The sequence below is a fragment of the Cajanus cajan genome, chromosome 4, assembly GCF_000230855.2.
Source record: "Cajanus cajan strain Asha chromosome 4, NIPB_CcT2T_4, whole genome shotgun sequence".
Taxonomy (NCBI): Eukaryota; Viridiplantae; Streptophyta; class Magnoliopsida; order Fabales; family Fabaceae; genus Cajanus; species Cajanus cajan.
Genome location: NC_138520.1, coordinates 59,754,733 through 59,780,579, shown reverse-complemented (window position 1 = coordinate 59,780,579; position 25,847 = coordinate 59,754,733). Strand labels below are relative to the sequence as shown.

The following is a 25,847-nucleotide window of genomic DNA, read 5'->3' as shown; positions in this document are numbered from 1 at the left end:
CATATGAGTAGGAGCCTTAATTTGATAGGTCCTGTTTATTGGGATTTCAAAGGTATAAAATAATGATCCTTTGAGCAGAATAGCCTTATCCCAGAAATCACACAATATTACGCAAAAATCACATAGGACTCAGAATTTATCTGTCACGTGTTTTACAAAAGCCAAACGTTAAAAATGAATGCTTCCACGATAGTTCTTAGTGACTACCAAACGTCAAAAAAAGATTATGTCTACCTAGTCCAAATGAACAAATCTAGAGTGGGATTGTCAATATTACCCAACTTTTGACATATTTTAGGATTTTATGCGGTGACATAAAATCATTCTTTCCCCTAGAGTGAGATCAACATGTTTTTCTTTATATATATATTTGTTGTAACTTTACCCTCATTCCTTATTGGGATTGTATGTTATAAGCTCGATACTTGTCAATTTAATTTAATGTTTTGTCAATTAATTAAATCTTAATTAACTAATTAATTAATTATTCTATACGTGTAATCCTATATTTTCTTATTTGATTCATAATAATATTAAATATTATATCAACATCTAATATATTAAGTCATTCTTTTTAATTTTGACATTGATCGCATTTTAAGCTTATATGATCATACACCGAACAACTTTGTAATGTTTTTGAACTGTATAGTAAGTTAGCATGTCTATTTTAATATATAGTAGTGCAAAAAAACACACATACAGCATCAAAATTTAAAATTGGTTAAATTGGAATTGATTTAATATGTGAGGCAGTGCTATTTTGTAACTACTTTCAACTATTGTCTAGTCGGACCTTGTTAGCAGGGCTCAAGTATGGCAACGGGGCGGGGCGGGGCGGGTTTTACGTTCCCCGCTCCTGTTCCCGCAAATTTAAACTGTCTACGCCCCCGTCTCTGATATTTGTCGAGGGTAAAATCTGGGTCTCCATCCTTATCTCCGGCGGGGTTCGGGTTTCCCCGCCCTCGTCCCTGCTGAAAGCCGAAGTTGAGAAATTACAGGGTGAATTGCATGCTGCAAAGGTGGAAGCGATGAATAAGTTCGTGGGAGGCTTTGACGTGGCCACTGCACAAGTGAAATTCCTTCATGCCGATCTTGATCTAGAGGGTATTAGGTACTTCAAAGAGATTATAAATGGAGAGCTGGTGGATCCCCCCGAGGACGACTGATTTCTTATAACTTGTAGTTATTTTTATGCTTTGGGTTTTCATTGTGTTATGTTTAAGAACTATCATCATTTTGTTTGATCGATTTATGAAGTATGTGTTTTTTGCTTGATAAAATTTTGACATCGAGTAATCGGCCAAATGCCGCCTTCGCAAGAATAGGAAAAGATGCACTTTTAAAACTTTTTTCAACGATAGAATCGCCTAAGTGCTGATATCAATGACCAATGAGAAAAAACATTTTAAGTTTAAACCAGAAGTTCAAGAATCAATGAAAAATAATCTGAGTTTGAACTTTTAGGTGCAAGTGGGCGTCCAAATGCCGATCCCAGAAATCAATGACAAATAATCTAAGTTTAAGCTTGACAATTTTGAGCCAAATAATCGCCCAGATGCCGATCTTAATCATAGAAAATAACTTAGTTCGAATTGCAAATTTTTGAATCGTATGGTCGTCCAAGTACCGATTCCGACTACGAATGGGAAAAATCATTTGATCTTGAATGTCAAATCTTCGAATCAAATGATCGCCGTAATGTCGATATCCATAGAAAGGAGTAAAACCAAGTTAATATTGGAGGAATAATTTTAAGTGAGTTTCAACTTGATCCAAATGATCGCCCGAATGTCGATCTCGTTAGCTAAGAATAATAATTCTAAGTTAAAAATAGTCCATCATATCGCCTAAAATCCGACTTCATCACGAATGAGGGGAAATAAATCCAGGTTAAAATGGGGATTGCTATCGCCCAAATTCTGATTATCTTAACTTTAGAACCAAGTGATCGCCGTATAGTCTAAAGGTTGACGAACCTTATTAAAAAATAATTTTAAGTTAAAAAATTTCGTGTTCAACTAGGGTGGTCGGCCAAATGCTGATCTCAATAATGAATGAAAAAGTAATGAGTTCAAACTTGAAGTTTTGGACCAAGAGGTCGGCTAAATGCCAATCAATAATGAAAAATTGTCAAGTTTAAACTTAAAGTCTTGGACCAAAGAGTCGGCCAAATACCGATCTCAATAATGAGAATTCCAATCTCCTTAACTTTAAGAAAATAATTTAGTTAAAAAGTGTTCTTAAACGGAAGTACATCGTCCCAATTCCGACATCAAATGTTTAGAAACATCATTGTCAAGAATCTGATCCAGTAACTGAAATAACTTGAAAGGGAATACATCATTCTTTATCCGATTCATAATGAGTTTGTCTTCGAGTTATTTATACTCGCCCAATCAATTTTTTACCGATCAATCACGAATTTGTCTTTGAGTTATTTATACTCACCCAGTCAGAGTTTTACCGATCAATCACGAGTTGTCTTCGAGTTATTTATACTCGCCCAGTCAGATTTTTACGATCAATCACGAGTTTGTCTTCGAGTTATTTATACTCGCCCAGTCAGATTTTTACCGATCAATCACGAGCTGTCTTCGAGTTATTTATACTCGCCCAGTCGGATTTTTACTGATCAATCACGAGTTTGTCTTCGAGTTATTTATACTCGCCCAGTTAGATTTTTACCAATCAATCACGAGTTGTTTTCGAGTTATATATACTCGCCCAGTCAAATTTTTACCGATCAATCACGAGTTTGTCTTTGATTTATTTATACTCGCCTAATTGGATTTTTACCAATCAATCACGAGTTTGTTGCCTTTAAATAACACACATGTCAATAATGGAAGGATAAAAAAGATGATTTTTATTGAGATGGGAAATTGTTGGTTAATGGTGCCTCGTTCCTTCTCAACAAAAAACCTTTTCACATTTTTATAGGGAATAAAAATACTGAGCTAGGAAAAAAGTGCACTTAATACAAACAAGTAGATTAGCTATAATAAAAACGTAAGTTTGCAGCGTTCTAGGTCCTCGAAATTCTTCTGCCATCTAGCATCCTCAAACGGTAAGCTCCTTTGCCGACCACATCGTCAATTCTATAAGGGCCGACCCATTTGGGTGACAGTTTATTCCTCATTTGAGTTAGCTGAGCGCGCTTCAAAACGAGGTCTCCCACAACAAAATCTCTTGGGATGACCTTTGAATTGTACTTAAAAGCTACCCTTTGCTGAGCTGCCACTTGATTTATCCAGGCTCTGTCTCTTATTTTAGAAATCAAGTCCAAATCAACTCGCCTTCCTTGTTCGGATTCTTCCTCAGAGAAGCATGTTGCACGCACAGAGGGTTCGGTGATTTCAATCGGTATCATCGCATCTGTCCCGTATACCAAGTTGAACGGGGTGTCCTGAGTCGACGAATGAACAATCGTGTGATATGACCACAACACCCTGGGAAGCTCCTCCACCCATGAAGCGCCAGAGTCCTGGATGCGATTCTTCAATCCCGATAACACAACCTTGTTGGCCGATTCCGCTTGGCCATTAGATTGGGGGTGTTCAACGGAAGTGAATGTCATTCGGATACCGATCTCACGACAGAAATCACGGACCCTTCCACTCGCAAATTGTGTCCCGTTATCCGATACGAGCACTTGAGGAACACCGTATCTACATATCACATTCTTCCATAGAAATATCCTTACCTTCTCTGTTGAGATAGTTGCTACTGGCTCCGCCTCGATCCATTTGCTAAAGTAGTCAACAGCCACTATCAAGAATTTTAGTTGTCTTACCGCGATCGGAAATGGACCGAGAATATCAATACCCCACTTGTTGAATGGCCAGGGAGACAAGATTGAATGAAGTAGTTCAGCTGGGGAATGATGTAAGGTCGCGTGTCTTTGACATCCATCACACTTTCGGACCCAGTTGACGCAGTCGTTTCTCAAAGTTGGCCAAAAGTACCCTGCACGTGTAACTTTGTAGACTAAGGCTCGTCCTCCGATATGAATCCCACACATGCCTCCATGAATTTCATCCATCACCCTCTGCGCTTGTGATGTGATCAAACATCTAAGAAGGAGAGTGCTGAAACTCTTTTTGATACAACCTTTCAGAGATAACCACAAACCTGGCCGACTCCCTTTCTACCAACGATGCTTCCCTTTTGTCCTCTGGTAACTCCCCCCGCGTTAGGAATGCAATGTATGGTCCCATCCAAAAATCTATCTCCTCTTGGAAAAAAAGAACGCTTTTCTGTGACTCATTAATACTCGGTTGAGCCAATGTTTCCTGGATAACCGACCGAGTGGCCCTTGGCTTCTTAGTACTTGCTAGCTTAAAGAGCATATCGGCCCGCAAATTTTGCTCCCGCGGCACGTGATTGAGTGTGAACTCTTAGAAATTTTTCGATAGGAGCTTAACCTTTTCCAAGTATTTGGCCAATTGAGGGCCCTTTGCCTGGAAAGTTCCAGCCACTTGTTTGGTAATCAACTGAGAATCACTCCTAGCTGACAAGCTTGTCGCCCCCATCTCCTTTGCCAAGACCATCCCTGCCAATAGTGCCACGTACTCCGCTTGATTATTGCTTGCTCGAAATTCAAAACGTAATGATTGTTCCAACAATATGGCCCCCGGACCTTCCAAGACAATTCCCACTCCACTTCCACCAAGATTCGAAGCATCGTCCACTGATAGAATCCATTAAGTTTCTCCGACACTACCCTCCTCAACAGGAGAAGTCAATTCCATCACAAAGTCGGCTAAAGCTTGAGCTTTGATTTCCCCTCTCGGCTCATACTTGATGGAGAACTCCGATAGCTCGACCGACCATTTCATCATTCTTCCCGCCAGGTCGAGCTTCTGTAAGACTTGCTGGATCGGATGGTCAGTTCAAACTACAACCTCGTAGCTTTGGAAATAGTATCTCAACTTCTATGCGATAACTAGTATCGCAAGAGCCAACTTTTCAATCTTTTGATACCTCATCTCTGCTCCTTGCAAGACCCTACTCACGAAGTAAATAGGAACTTGAGAAGCTTCCTGTTCTTGCACTAGAACCGCACTGACGGCTCGGTCGGATGCCGATATGTAGACCAACAAAGGGATGTTCAGTCGTGGTTTTGTCAGAATCGTCAGCGATGAAATTGACCTCTTGACTTCCGTGAAAGCTTCTTCACACTCGGTTGTCCAAGTGAAACGATCGTTCTTCTTTAGGCATTGAAAAAGCGGAGCGCCTTATCAGCTGCCCTCGAAAGAAAACGAGACAAAGAAGCCATTCTTCTCGCAAGTTGTTGAACCTCCTTTACTGTAGATGGACTCCTCATGTTGATGATATTCGAGCACTTGTTAGGGTTTTGCTTCAATGCCACGTATGATAATAGGATTTTGCTGGGTTGGTAAAAATACAAAAGTCGATAATCCTATCCCCTGAAATGTAACGGCATTTGCAGATGCATCCATGGCCCAATTGGTATCTGAAAAAACTGCAGTAATAACGGAAGTGAAAGGGTCTGGTACGATTGGTAGATCCATCTATTTTTAATATTTAATTAAATATTTTAAAAAAGAAAAATAAGGAGCGAGAACAATTTTCAAAAGAATATTTATAATTACATAACATGCGTAACAATAGTTAATATTAGAAAATATACATATAAAAATTTGAATTACACTTGCAGTGACTAGTCAGGATAAATGAGCATTATAATATCAATCAACAAAAGGATTTTTAATCTTAATTCCTTACTCATTTAAATCTCCAAGGTCAAACCTTCAGCTACAAATAATTCAAATTTTATCTTCTATGGCTATAAAATGATATTTATCTTTAAAATGAGTCAAAGATATTTTAACTAAATTATATTATAGATAATCATAAAAACAATCACGCTAAATAAATTGGAGTATTTATTATTATTTAAGCTTTAAGTAAATAACATTTACGTAAATAAAATATATTAAAGAGCATCAATCAAGTAAATGACAATGATCATCATTATAAAATAATTAAACAATATAAAATATGAACATCTTAATAATTATTATGGATAAAATTAATCATAGGTTAATCAAATAAATGAGGTTAGGGACACTTCACTAAATATACATACAAAATAACATAAATAAATAAACATAGTAGTATATAAAATTTTAAAGTGATAAAGTTCTCCTCTCCCTTATCTTAGTAGATATATAAAATTGTTCTAGAGAGATAACCTAAAATAGTGTACCACTCACGTACTATACTGCTCTACACATATTTATGTGTAGCACCTCTGCTCCTCACACACGTCACACATACACATATCTTTTATTGTTTAATTTTAATTATATAAGTTTTTGTAATTTATTTACCTATGACCTGGAACTTGTAGTTCACGTCACACATACACATACCTATGACCTGGAACTTGTAGTTCTTATACACAACCACTCAAACCACTAAAGCATTTTATTTTATATGTCTATAGCCTCATACAAATTTATAATAAGTTATTTTTCGTATGTAGTAATATTTATAATATAATTGGATATCACACACACACATAGACACACAGACACACAAACACACAGACACACAAACACATATAGTTTAGAAATAAAACACTAGTTTTTTTTATCTATTTATTTTAAATATACTAACTAAAATTTAAGAGTTTGATTTAAAATAATAATAATAAAATTATAAATATTAGATGATGCTATTTTATTAATTAGATCATGATAATTATATAATTAGGAATTTTATAATTTTATTTCACTAAAAATGTTGTAATTAAAAATTTGATATATATATATATATATATTGTGAAAATATTGTTCTTATTCTCTATTATATATATATATATATATATATATATATATATATATTATAATAACTAAAAATTTTAATTACTATTTTAAGAAGAGTATACTAATAATATTGAGAATATTGTTATCTAAAAATTAAGACATTACAATTCTTCCCTACTTACAGAAATTTCGTCCTCGAAATTTTTTATTGCTTAAAATAAAAAAGGATAATTTTTCCTAATTTTCTCTTCCAGTTTTCACGTAGCGTCTCCTGTGTCTTCATTCCAAATGACCTTTACCAATGAAATTTGTTTTCCTCTCAACTGCTTGATTCTCCTGTTTGTGATCTGTACAGGCATTGTTTCATATGTAAAGTTATCCTTTAATTGTACTGTATTAGGTATTATTACATCAGAAGGATCAGAAATATATTTTTTTAATTGAGTCACATGAAAGACATTATGAAGATTAGAAAGAAAAGGAGGTAAAGAAATTTGGTAAGCTACAAGACCTATTTTTCTGAGAATTTGATAAGGACCAATAAATCGAGGTGTGAGTTTCTTTGATTTCATTACCCTACCAATTCCGGTTGTTAGTGTAACTTTCAAAAATACATGATCACCTTCCTGAAATTCAAGAGGTCATCTTCTCCTATCAGCATAACTTTTCTGTCTACTTTGAGTCGTTCTTAATTTTTCCTGAATCATTTTGATTTTCTCCATGGTTTGTTGCACCAATTCAGGGCCCAAGATTATATTTTCTCCTGTCTCAAACCAACACAAAGGAGTTCTGCACTTTATTCCATATAAAGCTTCATAAGGTGCCATACCTATGTTAGAATGGAAACTGTTGTTATAAGTGAATTCAATTAGAGGCAGATATTGATCCCAACTACCAGAATTCTCTAGCACACAAGCTTTCAATAAATCTTCTAAGGATTGAATGTCCTTTCTGATTGTGCGTCTGTTTGATGATGATATGCAGAGCTAAGGCGAAACTTAGTTCCTAATGCTTGATGTAAACTTCCCCAAAATTTAGAAGTGAATCTAGGATCTCTATCAGATATTATGCTAGATGGTACACCATGCAGTCGTACAATCTCCCTTATGTACAGTTCGATCAATTTTTCTAGTGAATACCTAATGTTGATGGGTAAGAAATGAGCATATTTTTTTAGTTTATCGACGATCACCCATATGAAATCAAACTTATGTGTTGTTCGTGGTAAACCAACTACAAAATTCATTGCTATGCTGTCCCATTTCCATTCAGGTATATCTAATATTCTTGCTAGCTTTTGATGTTCTATCTTGGTCTTCTGACAAATCAAACATGTAGCTACATATTGTGCTACTTCCTTTTTCATTTTAGGCCACCAAAACATTCTCTTGAGATCCTGATACATTTTTGTTGCCCCAGGGTTTATACTCAACTTGCTCTTATGTGACTCACCTAGAATTATTTTCTTAATTTTTGAATCATTGGATACACATATCTTATCATTAAATCTCAAAAATCCTCTTTGATCTATATTAAACTTTTCACCATCCTTTTTTCCTAACAATCTCTTTTTCTTTTGAATGAATTTATCAACTACCTGAGCCTCACCAATTTGTCCATCTAAGTCACTAGTAATTTGAATTGCATGCAATTGTATTCTATCCTGACTTACTGTAGTTGATGAATTCATATCTCTAAATTTTTCTATCAAATTCATCTCATGAATCATTAGTGAAGAGATGTGTAAAGATTTTCTACTAAGTGCATCAGCCACAACATTGGCTTTTCCTGGATGGTAATCAAAATCATAATCTTTCAAAAATTCCATCCACCTTCTTTGTCTCATATTCAGTTCCCTTTGATCAAACAAATATTTTAAACTCTTATGATCACTAAAAACATCAAACTTACCACCATACACATAATGTCTCCATATTTTGAGTGCAAAAACAATGGCAGCTACTTCTAGATCATGGGTTGAGTAATTCTTTTCATGAGCTCTCAATTGTCTAGAAACATATGCTACTACCCTTCTATCTTGCATAAGAACACACCCTAATCCCATTTTTGAGGCATCACAAAATATGACAAATTGTCCATTAGGATTGGGTAAGGCTAAGACTGGTGTGGTGGTTAATCTTTTCTTAAGCTCTTGAAAACTATTCTCACATTTTTCTGTCCATTCAAAGAGTTGCCCTTTCTTAGTGAGTGATTTAAAGGCATGGCTATTTTAGAAAATCCCTCAACGAATCTCCTATAATATCCTGCTAAACCCAAAAAACTACGGATTTCTGTCACTGTCTTTGGAGGTTCCCATAACAGAACTGCTTCTACTTTAGACGGATCCACAGACACTCCGTCTTTGAAAATCACATGTCCTAAAAATTTAACCTCCTCTAACCAAAATTCACACTTAGAAATTTTGGCATACAATTGTTTATCTTTCAGGATTTGAAGAATAGTTTGAAGGTGTTCTTCATGCTCCTCATGAGTTCGAGAATATATGAGGATATCATCTATAAAGAGCACCACAAAATGATCTAAATACGGACGAAAAATTCTATTCATATAATCCATGAACACTGCAGGTGCATTGGTTACTCCAAAAGGCATCACTTGATATTCATAATGACCATACCTTGTTCTAAATGCAGTTTTCTATATGTCTTCTGCTTTCACTTTGATTTGATGGTATCCTGATCTTAAATCTATCTTAGAAAACACAGTGGCTCCTCTCAATTGATCCATCAAATCATATATCCTAGGAAGAGGGTATTTATTCTTTATGGTAAACTTATTTAATTGACGATAGTCTACACACAACCTAAAACTTCCATCTTTCTTTTTAACTAACAAAACAGGAGCCCTCAAGGTGATACACTAGAGCGTAAATTGTTTTTCAAGCAACTCTTCTAATTGTTTCTTCAACTCAGCTAATTCAGAAGGTGACATCCTATAAGGTGCCATTGAAATTGGTCCAGTTCCAGGCATTAAATCAATCAAAAATTCAATCTCTCTGTCAGGTGGCAAACCAGGAATATCATTAGGGAAAACTTCAGGAAAATTAATTTTGAACAACAGCTATGTTTTTCAAGTCGACTTCCTCTTTAGCTTCCATAGAGGACAAGATTAAATATCCTTGAACTTTACCCCAAGAAAACTTGGGTATTGGTTTGGATAATGAAATCAATAAGTCCTTAGAATCAGAAAACCTTACAGACTTTTCAGCACAATTGAGAAAGACATGGTTGGAAGATAACCAGTCCATACCTAAAATCCCATCCAGTTGTGATAAAGGTAGGCAGATCAAATTTACAAGGAGTTTTCTATCACCAATAAGAATAGGGAAATCTAAACAAACTTAATTGGCAATTATAGATTTGTTTGTAGGTGTCGAAACAATTAGATTAGTCTCTAAAGAAGAAACTGACAATTGAAGGTGTTGAACGCAATCATTGGAGATGAAAGAATGAGTTGCGCCTGAATCATACAGTACATTTAAAGTTTTACCTTTAATGAAACATTTACCTTGTATTAGATCATTGTTTTGATCAACTTTAGTTCTGATCATGGTATAAACTCTCCCAGTTGTAAAAGGTCTTGGTTTGAGTCTAGAAGTATTTGCGTGCGCCTTTAATTGTCCACACTCAGAGAACACATGACCAGGCTTACCACGCTTGAAACAAACAGGTCCTTTGAGATGACAATCTTTAGTATAATGGCCCTGTACGCACTTAATACACTTAGCTTGATTATTCATGGGTCTACTGGAATTTCCTACAAATTGAGAAGATTGGGGTTTCCATTGAGGTCGATCATAAGGTTTTCCTTCATTATTCCTTTTCTTGTTAAATTGAGGACCAAAAGATTTTGGTCTCTTATCCTTATTGTGATCAAAACCTTCCAGAAAACGACACTTGTGTATTAATGTGGGAAAATCAGAAAGTTCTAATATTCCTACTGCCTTTCTTAATTCTGGTCTAAGTCCATCCTCAAATTTAATACACTTCATCCTCTCATCAGGTGATAAAATAAAGTAGAATACTTTCCCAATTCCTCAAACTTAGAAGCATATTCTCCCACTGTCATGCTCCCTTGTTTTAATTACATAAATTCTATTTCTTTAGGCCTCCTAACATCATTAGGAAAATATTTTTCAAAAAAATTAGCTCTAAACACTTCCCATGTAATAATTATTCCTCCTCCTTCTAATAGTCTTCTAGTACTATCCCACCAATATTCTGCTTCTCCTACTAACATAAACACTGCATAATTTACTTTTTGATTATCAGGACAGTTCATGGCTCAGAATATCTTTTCTATTTCTTTAATCCATAATTCAGCCTTTTCAGGATTATATCCTCCGTCAAATTGGGAAGGTTTATTTCTCCTAAATTCAACCAATCCTTGTGACTCCCCCATTCCTTCCAGTCGTTGATTCCTTAACAAGGCTGCAACCATGTCTTTAATAGCTTTCACAGCTTCTGTCAGTTTTGTGTTTCTTCTTCCTGCTATCTGAAATTTTTATGGATTAGTTTACCATACTAGAAACATGGTTAGCACATTTCCCCAAGTTACACACGGAACGTTGCTCTGATACCACTAAATTGCAACCGCCTAGTCGTGTGAATATTAATTTCAATATTATACGTATGTAATAATAATATACTTTATATAGTTAATATTATTATACATAAAACAAAATTTTATTTTTCATACCCTCACTTACATATAACACTTTATATTTGCATCATATATTAAAAACAAAAAAATATATATATATTTACAATAATGTACATACTTATAATCTACTTATTTCCTACACTAATTATATGATATTTACATATCAGATTGATATAAGTTCACTATTGGGTTAACATGATTGGTAGGAGGAAGATAAAAAGTGACTACTATTTGGCTATCTATGATAACAGGATTTTGCTGGGTTGGTGAAAATACAAAAGTCGATAATCCTATCCCCTGAAATGTAATGGCATTTGCAGATGCATCCATGGCCCAACTGGTACCCGGAAAAACTGCATTAATAACGAAAGTGAAAGGGCCTAGTACGATTGGTAGATCCATCTATTTTTCATATTTAATTAAATATTTTAAACAAGAAAAATAAGGAGTGAGAAATTTTTTTAAAGGAATATTTATAATTACATAACATGCGTAACAATAGTTAATATTAGAAAATACACATATAAAAATTTGAATTACACTTACAGTGACTAGTCAGGATAAATGAGCATTATAATATCAATCAACAAAAGGATTTCTAATCTTAATTTCTTACTCATTTAAATCCCCAAGGTCAAACCTCCAGCTACAAATAATTCAAATTTTATCTTCTATGGCCATAAAATAATATTTATCTTCAAAATGAGTCAAAGATATTTTAACTAAATTATATTATAGATAATCATAAAACAATCACGCAAAATAAATTGGAGTATTTATTATTATTTAAGCTTTAAGTAAATAACATTTATGTAAATGAAATATATTAAAGAGCATCAATCAAGTAAATGACAATGATCATCATTATAAAATAATTAAACAATATAAAATATGAACTTCTTAATAATTATTATCGATAAAATTAATCATAGGTTAATCAAATAAATGAGGTTAGGGAAACTTCACTAAATATACATACAAAATAACATAAATAAATAAACATAGTAGTATATAAAATTTTAAAGAGATAAAGTTCTCCTCCCCATTACCTTAGTAGAGATATAAAATTGTTCTAGAGATAACCTAAATCAGTGTACCACAACTTTCTTTCTCACGTACTATTTCTTTCTCAAATGGGTGCTACTATTTATAGGGGTGTAATGCCCCTTGATTACGTAAGATCATGCGTCGTAACCTCATTTATTAAATCTACATTATCAACTGTTGTTCAGTAATTATCCATATACGTTATCTACTGCTCTACACATAATCTACTGCTCTACACATATTCATCCATATACGTTATCTACTGCACCTCTGCTCCTCATATTATCTACACATATTCATCATGTCACTGCACACACGTCACACATACACGTAATGCACCATGTGCACCATTCACCACACACCACACACCATGCATCCTACACCACACCACACACCACATCACTTATCTTTTATTGTTTAATTTTAATTGTATTTAATTATATAAGTTTTTGTAATTTATTTAATTATTCTAATATATATAAAAATATATAAGGCCATGGTACTTGAACCTATGACCTGGAACTTGTAGTTATTATACACAACCACTCAAACTGTTGAACCATTTTATTTTATATGTCTATAGCCTCATACAAATTTATAATAAGTTATTTTTCGTATGTAGTAATATTTATAATATAATTGGATATCACACACACACACACACACACACACACACACACACACACACACACACACACACACACACACACACACACACACACACACACACACACACACACACACACACACACACACACACACACACACACACACACACACACACACACACACACACACACACACACACACACACACACACACACACACACACACACACACACACACACACACACACACACACACACACACACACACACACACACACACACACACACACACACACACACACACACACACACACACACACACACACACACACACACACACACACACACACACACACACACACACACACACACACACACACACACACACACACACACACACACACACACACACACACACACACACACACACACACACACACACACACACACACACACACACACACACACACACACACACACACACACACACACACACACACACACACACACACACACACACACATATATATATATATATATATAGTTTAGAAATAAAACACTAGTTTTTTTTTATCTATTTATTTTAAATATACTAACTAAAATTTAAGAGTTTGATTTAAAATTATAATAATAATAAAATTATAAATATTAGATGATGTATTTTACTAATTAGATCATAATAATTATATAATTAGGAATTTTATAATTTTATTTCACTAAAAATGTTGTAATTAAAAATTTGATATATATATATATATATATATATATATATTGTGAAAATATTGTTCTTATTCTCTATTATATATATATATATATTATAATAACTAAAAATTTCAATTACTATTTTAAGAAGAGTATACTAATAATATTGAGAATATTATTATCTAAAAATTAAGACATTACACAATTCACATTGCTCATAAATTACATTTAAATATATAGTCCATTCCTAATTAGGCCTGCATCCTATGTAGAAACCCAAATACACAGTCAAATAAATCCTAACACTACTTAGTAAAAAATACAAGACTTAAAAAAAATACAACTATACATTATCATTTAATAGCCCAATTGAAAATTAATATGAGCCTACCTCCCTCTAGTCTAGCCGCCCATCCATCTTGGGCTCTCCTTGCCATAGCTCTTGTAGTAGGTCTCTTGGCCCATGCTCTTCCATCATCCCATACCTCTTGAAAATAATTTGTTCTCAAATTTGTAGGTTCCTCTTCTTCATCGATTTGTAGCCCCTGTAAAAGGAATAAGATCACATACATTAGATGCAAGGCTAACACCATAATTCTCAGGATGATCCAACCTATTTGCATTATCATTTATTCTCTTTGGGACTTGGAATGGATCATCTCCTCTAGGATTGAGTTTGGACTTCCTTTGAGTAAGAAACCTCTCCTTCCTAAAATGAAGCCATACCCAATCACATTCCACAAAGATGCTTTCTTGCCTTTATTATTATATTTGGTGTATCTCTCTCATTGTTGCTAAATTTATTTTGTAACTCTCTTGTGTAATTTCTTTATAAAATTAACTCTTTATATCCCCTCCTTTTGAATAAAATGAGTAACATCAGGTAATGGTATCAAATCTAAGGGTGTAAGAGGATTGAAACCATATACAACTTCAAAGGGAGAGATCTTAGTTGTCTTATGGACTACTTTATTGTATACAAACTCAATATAGGGCAAGTACTCATCCCAAGATTTATGGTTACCTTTTAATATTGACCTTAACATAGTATATAAAGATCTGTTGACTACTTCTATTTGTCCATCAGTCTATGGGTGACATGAAGTAGAAGACGGTAACTTAGTTCCCAATCTTCCCTAGAGAGCCATCCAAAAATGACTAAGGAACTTTGTATCTCTATCAGAAACTATGGTTTTGGGTAGTCCATGTATCCTAACCATATCTCTAAAGAAGGGTCTTTTATGTTGCTAGCATCATATACTTCGTGGAATGGTATAAAATGTGCCATTTTACTAAATCTATCTACCACTACAAAGATAGAATCCATGCCTATTTGGGTTTTGGGTAGAACTAGGATAAATTCCATACTAATATCAACCCAAGGAGAGGTAGCAATAAGTAAAGGTGTATATGTTCTACGAGGCATTATTCTAGATTTAGTTTGAAGACAAGCTATACATCTTGAACAAAACCTTTGAACATATTTTCTCATGTGGGGTCAAAAGAATTTTTCTTTAAACATAGTAAGAGTCTTATCAACTCCAAGTGCCCCATGAGTCTACCTTCATGGCTTTCTTTTACTAATAGCTTTCTAATAGATCCTTGGGGTATACATAATCTATCTTCTCCATACAAATACCCCTTTAGAAATGTAGAAGCCATTTTGAGCTTTTATGTTGTAATCAGCAAAAATGGTTGCAAAATCCTTATCTTGATCATAAAATTCCTTTATGTTATCAAATCCTAAGATTTGAGAACTAAGGGATATAAGTAAGGCATGCCTTCATGACAAGGCATTAGCTATAACATTTGTTTTATCCTTCTTATATTTGATAACATAAGGAAATTGTTCAAGGAATTCAACTCATTTTGCATGCCTTTTATTTAATTTTCCTTGGCCCCTCAAATACTTGAGTGATTATTGATCACTATATATTACAAACTTTTTGAAACAAGATAAAGCTCCTAATTTTGAAGGGCCCTTATTAAAGCATAAAGCTCTTTGTCATAGGTGGGATAGTTGAGAGAGATACCATGTAATTTTTCTCTAAAATTAATAAGTAATAAGGTGTTCCTTGCAACAATACAACACCTATACCAACCCATAAGCATCACATTCTAGCTCAAAAGGTTTTTTTAAAGTTAAGCAAAGCTAGAATGAGAGCATGGGTGAGCTTATCCTTAAGGAGTTGGAAAGCTTTTTCTTGTTTTTTGCCCCATAAAAATGGAATGTCCTTCTTCACTAACTCATTGAGTGGTGATGCAAGTGTAGAAAAGTCAGGCACAAATCCTCTATAGAAACTTGAGAGTGATTAAAAGGATTTTGAGTTTAATGATGTAGGTCATGTATTCCTTAAAATGAATCATTGGACTCTAAAATCCTATAAGCTTACTTTTTGATTCATTGGTCCTTACCAGATTCTTAAGAGGATTGGTGAAGTAGCTTATCAAATTGCCTTATCTTTGACCTTTTCTAATTAACTTGCATAATGTCTTTCATTTCTCTCAACTCCGTAAGTATCTTCATGACCTTTCTCATGTTCTTGAGTTCAACAACATTTAATTGAAGGATAAACTTACTTATAAAACAGGTCCTTTGAGGATTAAGGATAAAAGAATGAAACAACTAAGAGAAAAGGATAACTTTTTATTCAAAGTTATTTGGGGAAGGAACATGGAGGAAAGTGTCACTTGGGAACTAGAAAGCTAAATGCGTGAATCGTATCTAAGTCTTTTCACTTCATGTAATTTCGGGAGCAAAATTTCAAAACGGGGAAAAGAGTTGTACCATCCCAAATTTTCTTAATAAATTATTAAATATTCTTCTTAATTAATTAATTGGAGAAATATTATATTTTGAGTGATATTTTAAAGTAATGGAAAATATTATTTGCTTGTTTATATTCAAAATAGTGAGAAATAATTAATTAGACTTTTTATTGATAGACTACATGTGGGTTAGGGATAACTTTTATTATAAATGCATTAGTAGAACTAGTGTTTCCTCACTTCACAAAAATAACTTGCGTGTCTCGTGATCTAAATAAAGAGAACTAGAGGCTATTAGAGAAGAGCTTGGAGATTCAAACCAAAATTTTAGCATCCATCAATGTAAGGGGGGGTGAGAATCTCACTCTAGGTGCAGGTTATCTGTTGGATAGAATGATTAACCCTCAATCCCATAGGTTGTGTATGCATATGTGAGGGATTAAACCCAAATCTTGTTTCAAATTATAATGTATAATTGTTGTCTTTTGATGTATATATGTATGTAATTGTATTATTGATTTGTGAATTGTTCTTGTTGTGAATATATGAACACTTGCAGGTTCCCCAAGAACCCTAAAGATGTGTGTAAATCATTAAATTATTGAAGAAACAATTTCATATGGTAAACCTATTTATTAAGAACAAATTAATGACTTTGGATATCCTCTTGTTAACATGAATTCGTGATGTGAATGAAACCCAATTGGTGAGAGTGTAATTTGCAAATTATGTAGGATGGGAATTTACTAATATCGCGGTGGGTGCCGCACTTCAAGGACGTCGGGTGCGAAAGCTCAAAATGCTCGTGACATCATTGACGTCGAATGTGAGCTTAGTCACATCGAGCGTGGGGGCTTTAGGGAGCTCTTAATCATGTCGAGCCTGGGGCTTTAGGGAGCTCTTAGTCACATCGGCGTGGGAGCTTTAGGGAGCTCCCTATTGTGATTTTGCCAGGTGTTGAAAGTGTCACATCGAGCATGATCCTTCTAGAGGCTCTCGACCTCAAACACCCCAACCGTAGGGTAAGCCACATCGAGGGCTACCTTGTTCCTAAAGAAGAACTATATGCTTGTTTGTTTAATAAATGTGAATAGATTAAATGATAACCCTTATGAACTAATGAATGAGAAATAAATTATGTGTATAGAATTGGAGATTGAGAATGTGGGTGGTATTAGTATAGACTTATGATATTCTGAAATATATAAGTGACATGTGATAAGTGTTAATGATCTTGTAAATAAATCTAAGTATAACTTAGTAGTAATGTGAATTGTGAATTGAGAAACTAAGTGAATGTAAATTGTGCAAACATGCATGAGAGTCTGTATGTCACACATTATTTGCATAAAAGTATTTTTATGATAGATACAATGTGAAATATGCTGTCAGGGAAGGTCTCCCTTGTGTAAAAACTTGTGGATTCCATGACCTTGAGGATAATTAGGTTTGGGAGTCCCAATCCTACCATTTTGTGAGCATGGATGAAACTTAGCCAACATAGTTATCCTGATGCGCCACTAGTGTGTTTTCTCCTAGTGTGTAGTATTGTGATGACTTGACCTAACATGAACTCCTAAGCTACTTAGCCTTCTAGTAGGGATAAAAAGTTTTACTAGTATCACATGCATGTAGTTAGGAGAGTCTTGTCTTATCATGAGCATAACATACCTTTTGTTTTTAAAGTATGATATTATTATATGATGACATGTAATGTGATATAATGTGATTGAGTGATTATTGTTCCAATTGACATATTGACATATATGAAATATTTACTATTGAATTATATATGTTTGTTCTATGTTATTGCATATGTGTGGCTACTCGGCCATTTCCTACACTAGTAACCAAAGTAAGATGTTTTTCACTTTCTTTTCTTTTTGTGTTTTGTTTTTTGTGTGTTTATACAAGTGACTTTATTCTTAGAGAAATTTGAATTGTTTATGGGTTCGCTCTAATAGGATGTGATATCGATTTTTAGATGAAGATTATTTTTTGTTTTATCGCATTAGGGATTTTAGTTTCTTTTCTTAGAAAACATTTCACAATATTTGATATTCCTTGTAATTGCTTTTAGTCTTGTCATGTTTTGAGTTCTTAATGTGATACCTTTTATCGTTAATTTTCAACCATTCAATGAAGTATTTTTTAAACAACTATTTTATAAAAATAAATTTATGCATGAGGGGTAGAGAATCTCACACCATTTTAAGACTTCCAACTCCATTTTATAAATCTATGAATTATACAATTACATAATCAATCAAATTTATAGTCACAACAAGAAGAGATTTTCAAAGACTAAATATATAAGGAGAAAGACATCATTTATTTGCATCTTCGAAATATATCATTTATTTGCATCTTCGAAATATACCAAGTAGTTCAGCTTACAAAATAATTATTTGTTAATTTCTTCTACTTATTTTATTTAATTTATTGTGAACATTAGCACTTAAATGAATTTAGTTTTTGTCTTTTGTGTTTTATTGTAACTCTTTCAATAATGTTTCAACATTTTCCTAATAAATATTTTAATATTCACATAATATCCAACATAAATTAGGTATTGTGCTTGTGTTTATAATCTCCGATAAAAAAATTTACACTATTTTTAATGATAAATATTTTATATTAATATTATAGTTAAAAAATTCAATAAAAAAAGTTGTATACAACTCCTATCACAGACATTATAACAAATGTTAATAACACTAATTTACCAATCTTTATTATTGTTGCTTGATAACAATTTAGTCTGTCTTGACTTGAACCTTAGACGACAATATAATAGTATTATAATATGTAAATTATCAGACCATGCTCCAGATAGACAGGCTAACTACCCATTATTCATTTTTTTTATTTAATTATTGCTTCAACAACGATACGAATTGCATTTTAAAATTCATTTGTAACTTTTTTTTAATTTAATACCAGTGATTTATTAATCAAATTAATTGTTATTTAATCATTACTATATGTTTTAGGTTTTCATTTTATGTATCACAATTCTTTTTTTTATCATTTTCTCTCCAATTAAACTATAAAACTTATTCATTGCGCCCTCAAATAAAATGAATGTAAATTTAATATTGTTAATAGTTTAATAATATATATTTAAAGTATAGATATTAAAGCATTTAATTTTATGCAATACTTACAATATAGCTTACTCGTACATTTAAAGTATATTGTTCTTTCATATCTTAAATCTTTTAATAAAACTTCTGATAATAGAAACATGTATAATAATAAGTTCTCATTAGAAGATATATGAAATATCTACAAAATAAATGTAGTGTTGAAAATTATGCTAAGGTGATTAAATGTTAGATTATTACCTTAAATATTATTTCAATGCGAAGATGGTAAAAAAAATTGTAATAATAAACTTCATTATGTAACATAAGATAAGTTACATATGAAATTAAGACATTAAATAATAAAATGTTTTAATGAAGTTTTTACTCTTTATAATTTTATAAATTTTATCTTTTAATCTCTATAATTTAAAACATTTCATGTTAGTCTTGATATATCATTTTAATTTTTTTAATTTCTATAATTTTATAAATTTTACATTTTTGTTCATAGCAATAGATAACTATGGAATTATAAACTAAAAAGATAATTAAATTTAATAAAATTATATGCTTACAATACTTTTACATTAAATAAAATTTAAATAATTCATTTATTTATTCCGCAATTTCATATATATATAGTTTACATTTTTATTTTGATCTTTTTTGTAATCTAATCTGGTTACTCCTTGTTGGATACTAGAATAACTAAATAAGAGATAAGAAAATAAGAGTTAAAAGGAAATAGCAGACACAACAGAAAAATTTTACTAAAATAGAAAATCACTCTACTCTTCACTTTACAATTTATTCCTTAAAATTGGAAAATATTATTATCGGAAAAAAAAATTCTCAAAATAGATAAAGAGAAGAGACAAAGATTTGGGGACATACAAGAAGTCACAAAGCCTTATTTTATAGACCAAGTGTGGAGTTAAAAAATAAATCCACCAATTGACTTGTGACACTCTCATGGATCATTCCAAAATGGAAAAATGTTTCAAAATAAACCCATTTTAGTAATTATTTTCAAAAAATAACAAACAATCGTATATTATCTGCTAAACTCTTCATGTAGAGATATTATAAAGGACGAAGATACATTTTATATACAAGAAATGCTTAATTTAACGAATCATGTAAACATAATCATCTGACGATATGTACCTATGCTTCAGAAAGAAGGAGAGATTTCATGATAAAGAAAGCAGTTAAGGCAACTAAAATGTTCAATTTGGTTAACTATATTGTTTAAACAGTGTTATTTCTACATCTAAACTGATGCACCTTACCTCACCATCCATTTGTGAGAAAAATAGAGGACACGTTTAGAGGGAACTCAGGGTGGTTGAATTTTTTTCTTCTTTCTGAAAGTGATGTGTATGGTGCAAGTGTTGGATAGATTAAGTGTAGAAATGACAAACTAGTGTTGCATGATGTTTGTCTAAGATTATGATGCTGTGGAATATATTACTTTGCTCCTTGTGGATGGTGCTTTCAGCTTAGCAAGCTTTCTTGAAAAGGAAATAATTAAATTGATCAAGTTTTTCTTGGTATGGCATGCATGTTATCTGTCATTTAGTTTGTGGTGATGTATAAGAATATGGCAAACAACTCATCTACAGTGACTACTCGAAAGAATCCGCTTCTGAGTTACTTTGGTTTCAAGTACATCGGTTGTGAGAGTTACATGTCACCAAAATTTCTCATGGCTTTTCTGCTGATAATCAACTTTCTTTGGCGGTGGCTTCGGGGTTTCAAACCAATTTAAACTTGTGGTAAAAATAGTCCAAATCAAATTGATTTGGAGATGTCACATGATATAAGGATATATTTCATCAATTACCGATAGGAAACAGCAGTTAAGAATTGCATGATGAATTGAAAAGTCTATAACCTTTTCTTTACTTATTTCACTTTTCACTTTTTCTATCATACTAAATTTACAAACTGGTTCCTTAATTTATACTTGAACACCTTTGAGGTGACTCTTTTGGATATGACATTTTTAATATACCAAAAAGTGTGTCCAATATATAATGGGAATGAGTTTAGCAGGAACGGTATTAAAAAGAGGCAAATCTCGAAAAGGTTTGACTTGTACAAGAAGGAGGTCAAACGGTCAAGTGAAATTGATTGTCTTGGACACCACTCTAGAGTTGTTCTAACAACTGATCTCATTAAAAAATGAGAAAAAAAACACTTTAAGATCTTATCGAGACTTTACATATTGCAACAACCACATGGTATCATTCCTCTATAAATTACCTACCAATGAGATGTGTTGCCACAACAGTTCAGACTCAAACAAACAGTGTTCAAAGATTACATTTCTGTTTTGCACTCTCTAGAACAAAGGAAATATGGGTGTTCCTCCTCTTCAATCATTTGAATTGCCATCATTGCTTCTCTTCTCATTGTTCATCATCCCTCAGCTTGCACTAGGAGGCATTACCAGGCACTACCAATTTGATGTAAATCTCCAAAGGACTTGATGTCTTTATCTAAGCTAGCTTATATTTATTTATTTTTTTTAAAATTGAATTTCACATTGTTTTTAGCATACTTTCCCATGTTTATTTTTTTTTATCTAATGATGACTCGCTTTTTGATGTAATGTAGATAAAGTACCAAAATATATCACGACTTTGTCACACAAAGAGCATGGTGACAGTGAATGGTCAATTTCCTGGGCCACGCATTGTTGCTAGGGAGGGTGATCGGCTTCTTATCAAAGTGGTTAATCATGTTCAGAACAATATCTCCATCCATTGGTAAACTTTATTTCTTTAAAAAAAACTTAGTTAAAAAGAAATTGAATATATTATATAGTTGTAAATTAGACTTTGATGTATTAAAAAATTCGTTTACCTTGGAAATAGGCATGGCATTCGACAGATTCAATCAGGATGGGCTGATGGGCCTGCCTATGTGACTCAATGCCCCATTCAAACAGGCCAAAGTTATGTCTACAATTACACCATTGTGGGCCAGAGAGGCACTCTCTTTTGGCATGCCCATATATCTTGGTTGAGATCAACTCTCTATGGTCCTATCGTCATTCTTCCCAAGCGTGGAGTTCCATATCCTTTTACCAAACCTTACAAGGAAGTTCCCATCATTTTTGGTAATTACAAAATGATTGTGACATCAAACCATACTATTCCTATGTTTTCTGCATGTGTTTAGGAATGACCTTACTTTGACATAAACCAAAATATTTCAGGAGAATGGTGGAATGCAGATCCTGAGGCAGTCATAGCACAAGCATTACAAACGGGTGGAGGGCCAAATGTGTCTGATGCCTACACTATTAATGGCCTTCCAGGGCCATTGTATAACTGTTCTGCTAATGGTATATATCAAGTGCTTAAATAAAACTAACCAATAGTATTCCATGTTATGTGATTACTAATGGTTAAATTCCCAAGATTAAGAAGAATAATACCTTGTCATATTCTCATGAATTAAAATTGGACATGTTATGTATCTATATGAAAATATTGGTGTTTTGCAGATACATTCAAGCTAAAGGTGAAGCCAGGCAAAACGTACCTTCTCCGTTTGATCAATGCTGCACTCAATGATGAACTATTCTTCAGCATTGCAAATCACACCCTCACAATAGTTGACGTAGATGCAATTTATGTTAAGCCATTTGACACAGACACTATCCTCATTGCCCCTGGACAAACCAGTAATGTTCTTCTAAAAACCAAATCTGATTACCCCAATGCCACGTTCTTGATGAGTGCAAGACCATATGCGACTGGCCAGGGAACTTTTGACAACTCAACAGTTGCTGGTATCTTGGAATATGAAGTTCCACCACACTCTCTTCATTCAATAGAGAAGCTTTCACTCTTCAAGCCCATCCTCCCAGCCCTTAATGACACTTCTTTTGCAACAAACTTCTCTAACAAGCTTCGTAGCTTGGCAAGCTCTCAGTTTCCTACAAATGTTCCACAGAAAGTGGATAGACACTTTTTCTTCACAGTAGGCCTTGGCACAAGTCCCTGCCAACAAAACCAAACATGTCAAGGACCCAATGGAACAAAATTTGCAGCATCAGTGAATAATGTGTCTTTCACACTCCCAACAACTGCTCTTCTTCAATCCCACTTCTTTGGCCAATCCAATGGAGTTTACTCTCCTTACTTTCCTATTAGTCCTTTGATTCCATTCAACTATACTGGCACTCCACCAAACAACACCAATGTGAGCAATGGAACAAAGGTTGTGGTTGTTCCCTTCAACACAAGTGTAGAGCTTGTGATGCAGGACACCAACATTCTTGGTGCTGAAAGTCACCCTCTCCATTTGCATGGCTTCAACTTCTTTGTTGTTGGTCAAGGTTTTGGTAACTTTGATCCGAATAAGGACCCTTCTAACTTCAATCTTGTTGACCCAGTTGAGAGAAACACAGTGGGAGTCCCTTCTGGTGGATGGGTTGCAATTCGTTTCTTAGCTGATAATCCAGGTCGCTCACTTAATTCGGTTCCTTAATTTCTCATTTACATATGATAAAAATATAAATAAAGAAGAAGAAGGTACTTTGTCTAAGATAGACATAGTTGTCATAAATAATACATTCCTACACATAAGAAAAGACATTGGACATAATTATTAGGACTAATTAAAATTATCATTATTTTGGTGATTTGAACCTTTACTAACAATTATGTTGTATGCACTGAATGCAGGGGTATGGTTCATGCATTGCCATCTTGAAGTGCACACAAGCTGGGGTCTAAAAATGGCCTGGATTGTCTTGGATGGAAAACTTCCACACCAGAAACTGCTTCCACCACCTGCTGATCTTCCAAAGTGTTAAACATTCACTATAGGAATTGCGGCATAACTTTCGGAATATGTTGTTTGTCTTGTGTTTTTAATTTTATTTTTATTTTTTTTCCCATTTTTTATTCTCCTTCAATTAATGGCCCTTTTTGGCATTCTTCGTGGGCTAACTGACTTTATTAGTTCAGTTTTCTCCTTCGTGCATGAGATGAGATGAAAGGGTGGAAACTATATTAAGATCTGTCAAAAATAACGACGTCATTGCTCTCAATATTGTAATATTATTTCATTTCAATGAGAAATCTATGGCTTTAATGATCTAACTTATTTGAACATCTCTATCTGTATTTAAGAAAATTAGTTAATTTTATTTAATTTATTAATTTTATTTTTACAAAATAGTTTTTTCCAATATGTTCTTAATTAAAATTTGATATAAAAATAAATAAAAAAGCGATTGAAAATAACAGCTTACTTAAATGAAGAATCTTTATTACATGATGTCATTCAATATGATACAATTTGTTTATATATTTTTTTTTGTCTATGAATATATGGATATGCAATACTCAAAAACTCATGACTAAAAATAAATTTGTGTAAGTAAAAGGTGACTTTTGCTGATCAAACATTATTTTAATACAACAAAAAATTAAACATGAGAGAGCACCATGCATAATTGAACAACTATACGTAATATTTATTATTTTTTTATTCACATATTAAACTACTGTACATGATTTTATATTTATTTTTTTATATTTATCAATCTCTCTGTAAAGAGAAAGGACATATTTAATAAGAAATTTTTTCATGTGGAAAATATAAATAAGTGATTCAATGATTTATGAATGATTAAAATTAAAATTATTTATTGGTTACATGACTATACCTAAAAAAAATAATGTATATTTTCTTATTATGCTTTATTTGGTATTGACAAATTGTCAATAAATAAATAAATAAAAAGGGAGAAATCAACATAATAGATAGAAAATAAAAATGTGCCTTTGGTACCGAAGAAAAAGTCGAGCAAACAAATAAAATAAGGTTGTCTTTGGTATCGAAGAAAAAGTGAAACACATGAATCATATATGCTTGAACTATATAGTTCAAGGTGATGTTGTATAAAAAAAATAATGAGTTGCTACTAAATTAGATATACTGAAGAGATATGTGTACTTTAAATGGCTTGAGTTGTTTTAAAGACTTAGTACAATAAATTAAATCATATTTAATTATTTTACACATTTGAGTTTAAAATCTACACAAATCCTACTTATTAAACTATAGCAAAAGGTGGTGTTGCATATAGAAAGAGTAAAGTGCTACTAAATTAGGTCTATTAACAA

The 25,847-nt window shown here is 33.0% G+C and overlaps 1 protein-coding gene across 1 annotated transcript; it reads left to right on the top strand.

Annotated features, from left to right (window-relative positions):
- The first annotated feature begins 21,971 nt into the window (after nt 1-21,971).
- On the top strand, nt 21,972-24,818 carry LOC109794659 (laccase-17). The gene is made up of 6 exons (XM_083072687.1): nt 21,972-22,169; nt 22,318-22,469; nt 22,578-22,822; nt 22,922-23,050; nt 23,213-24,175; nt 24,399-24,818. The coding sequence occupies exons 1-6, from the start codon at nt 22,059-22,061 to the stop codon at nt 24,527-24,529; spliced, it is 1,731 nt and encodes a 576-aa protein (XP_082928813.1). The 5' UTR covers nt 21,972-22,058; the 3' UTR covers nt 24,530-24,818.
- The last annotated feature ends 1,029 nt before the right edge of the window (nt 24,819-25,847 follow it).

Excerpts from the sequence above, each read along its gene's own strand:
- LOC109794659 (XM_083072687.1), top strand. The coding sequence starts at position 22,059 with ATGGGTGTTCCTCCTCTTCAATCATTTGAATTGCCATCATTGCTTCTC. Across the intron at positions 22,470-22,577 it reads AACAATATCTCCATCCATTG|GCATGGCATTCGACAGATTC; the intron begins GTAAACTTTATT and ends CCTTGGAAATAG. Across the intron at positions 23,051-23,212 it reads GTATAACTGTTCTGCTAATG|ATACATTCAAGCTAAAGGTG; the intron begins GTATATATCAAG and ends GGTGTTTTGCAG.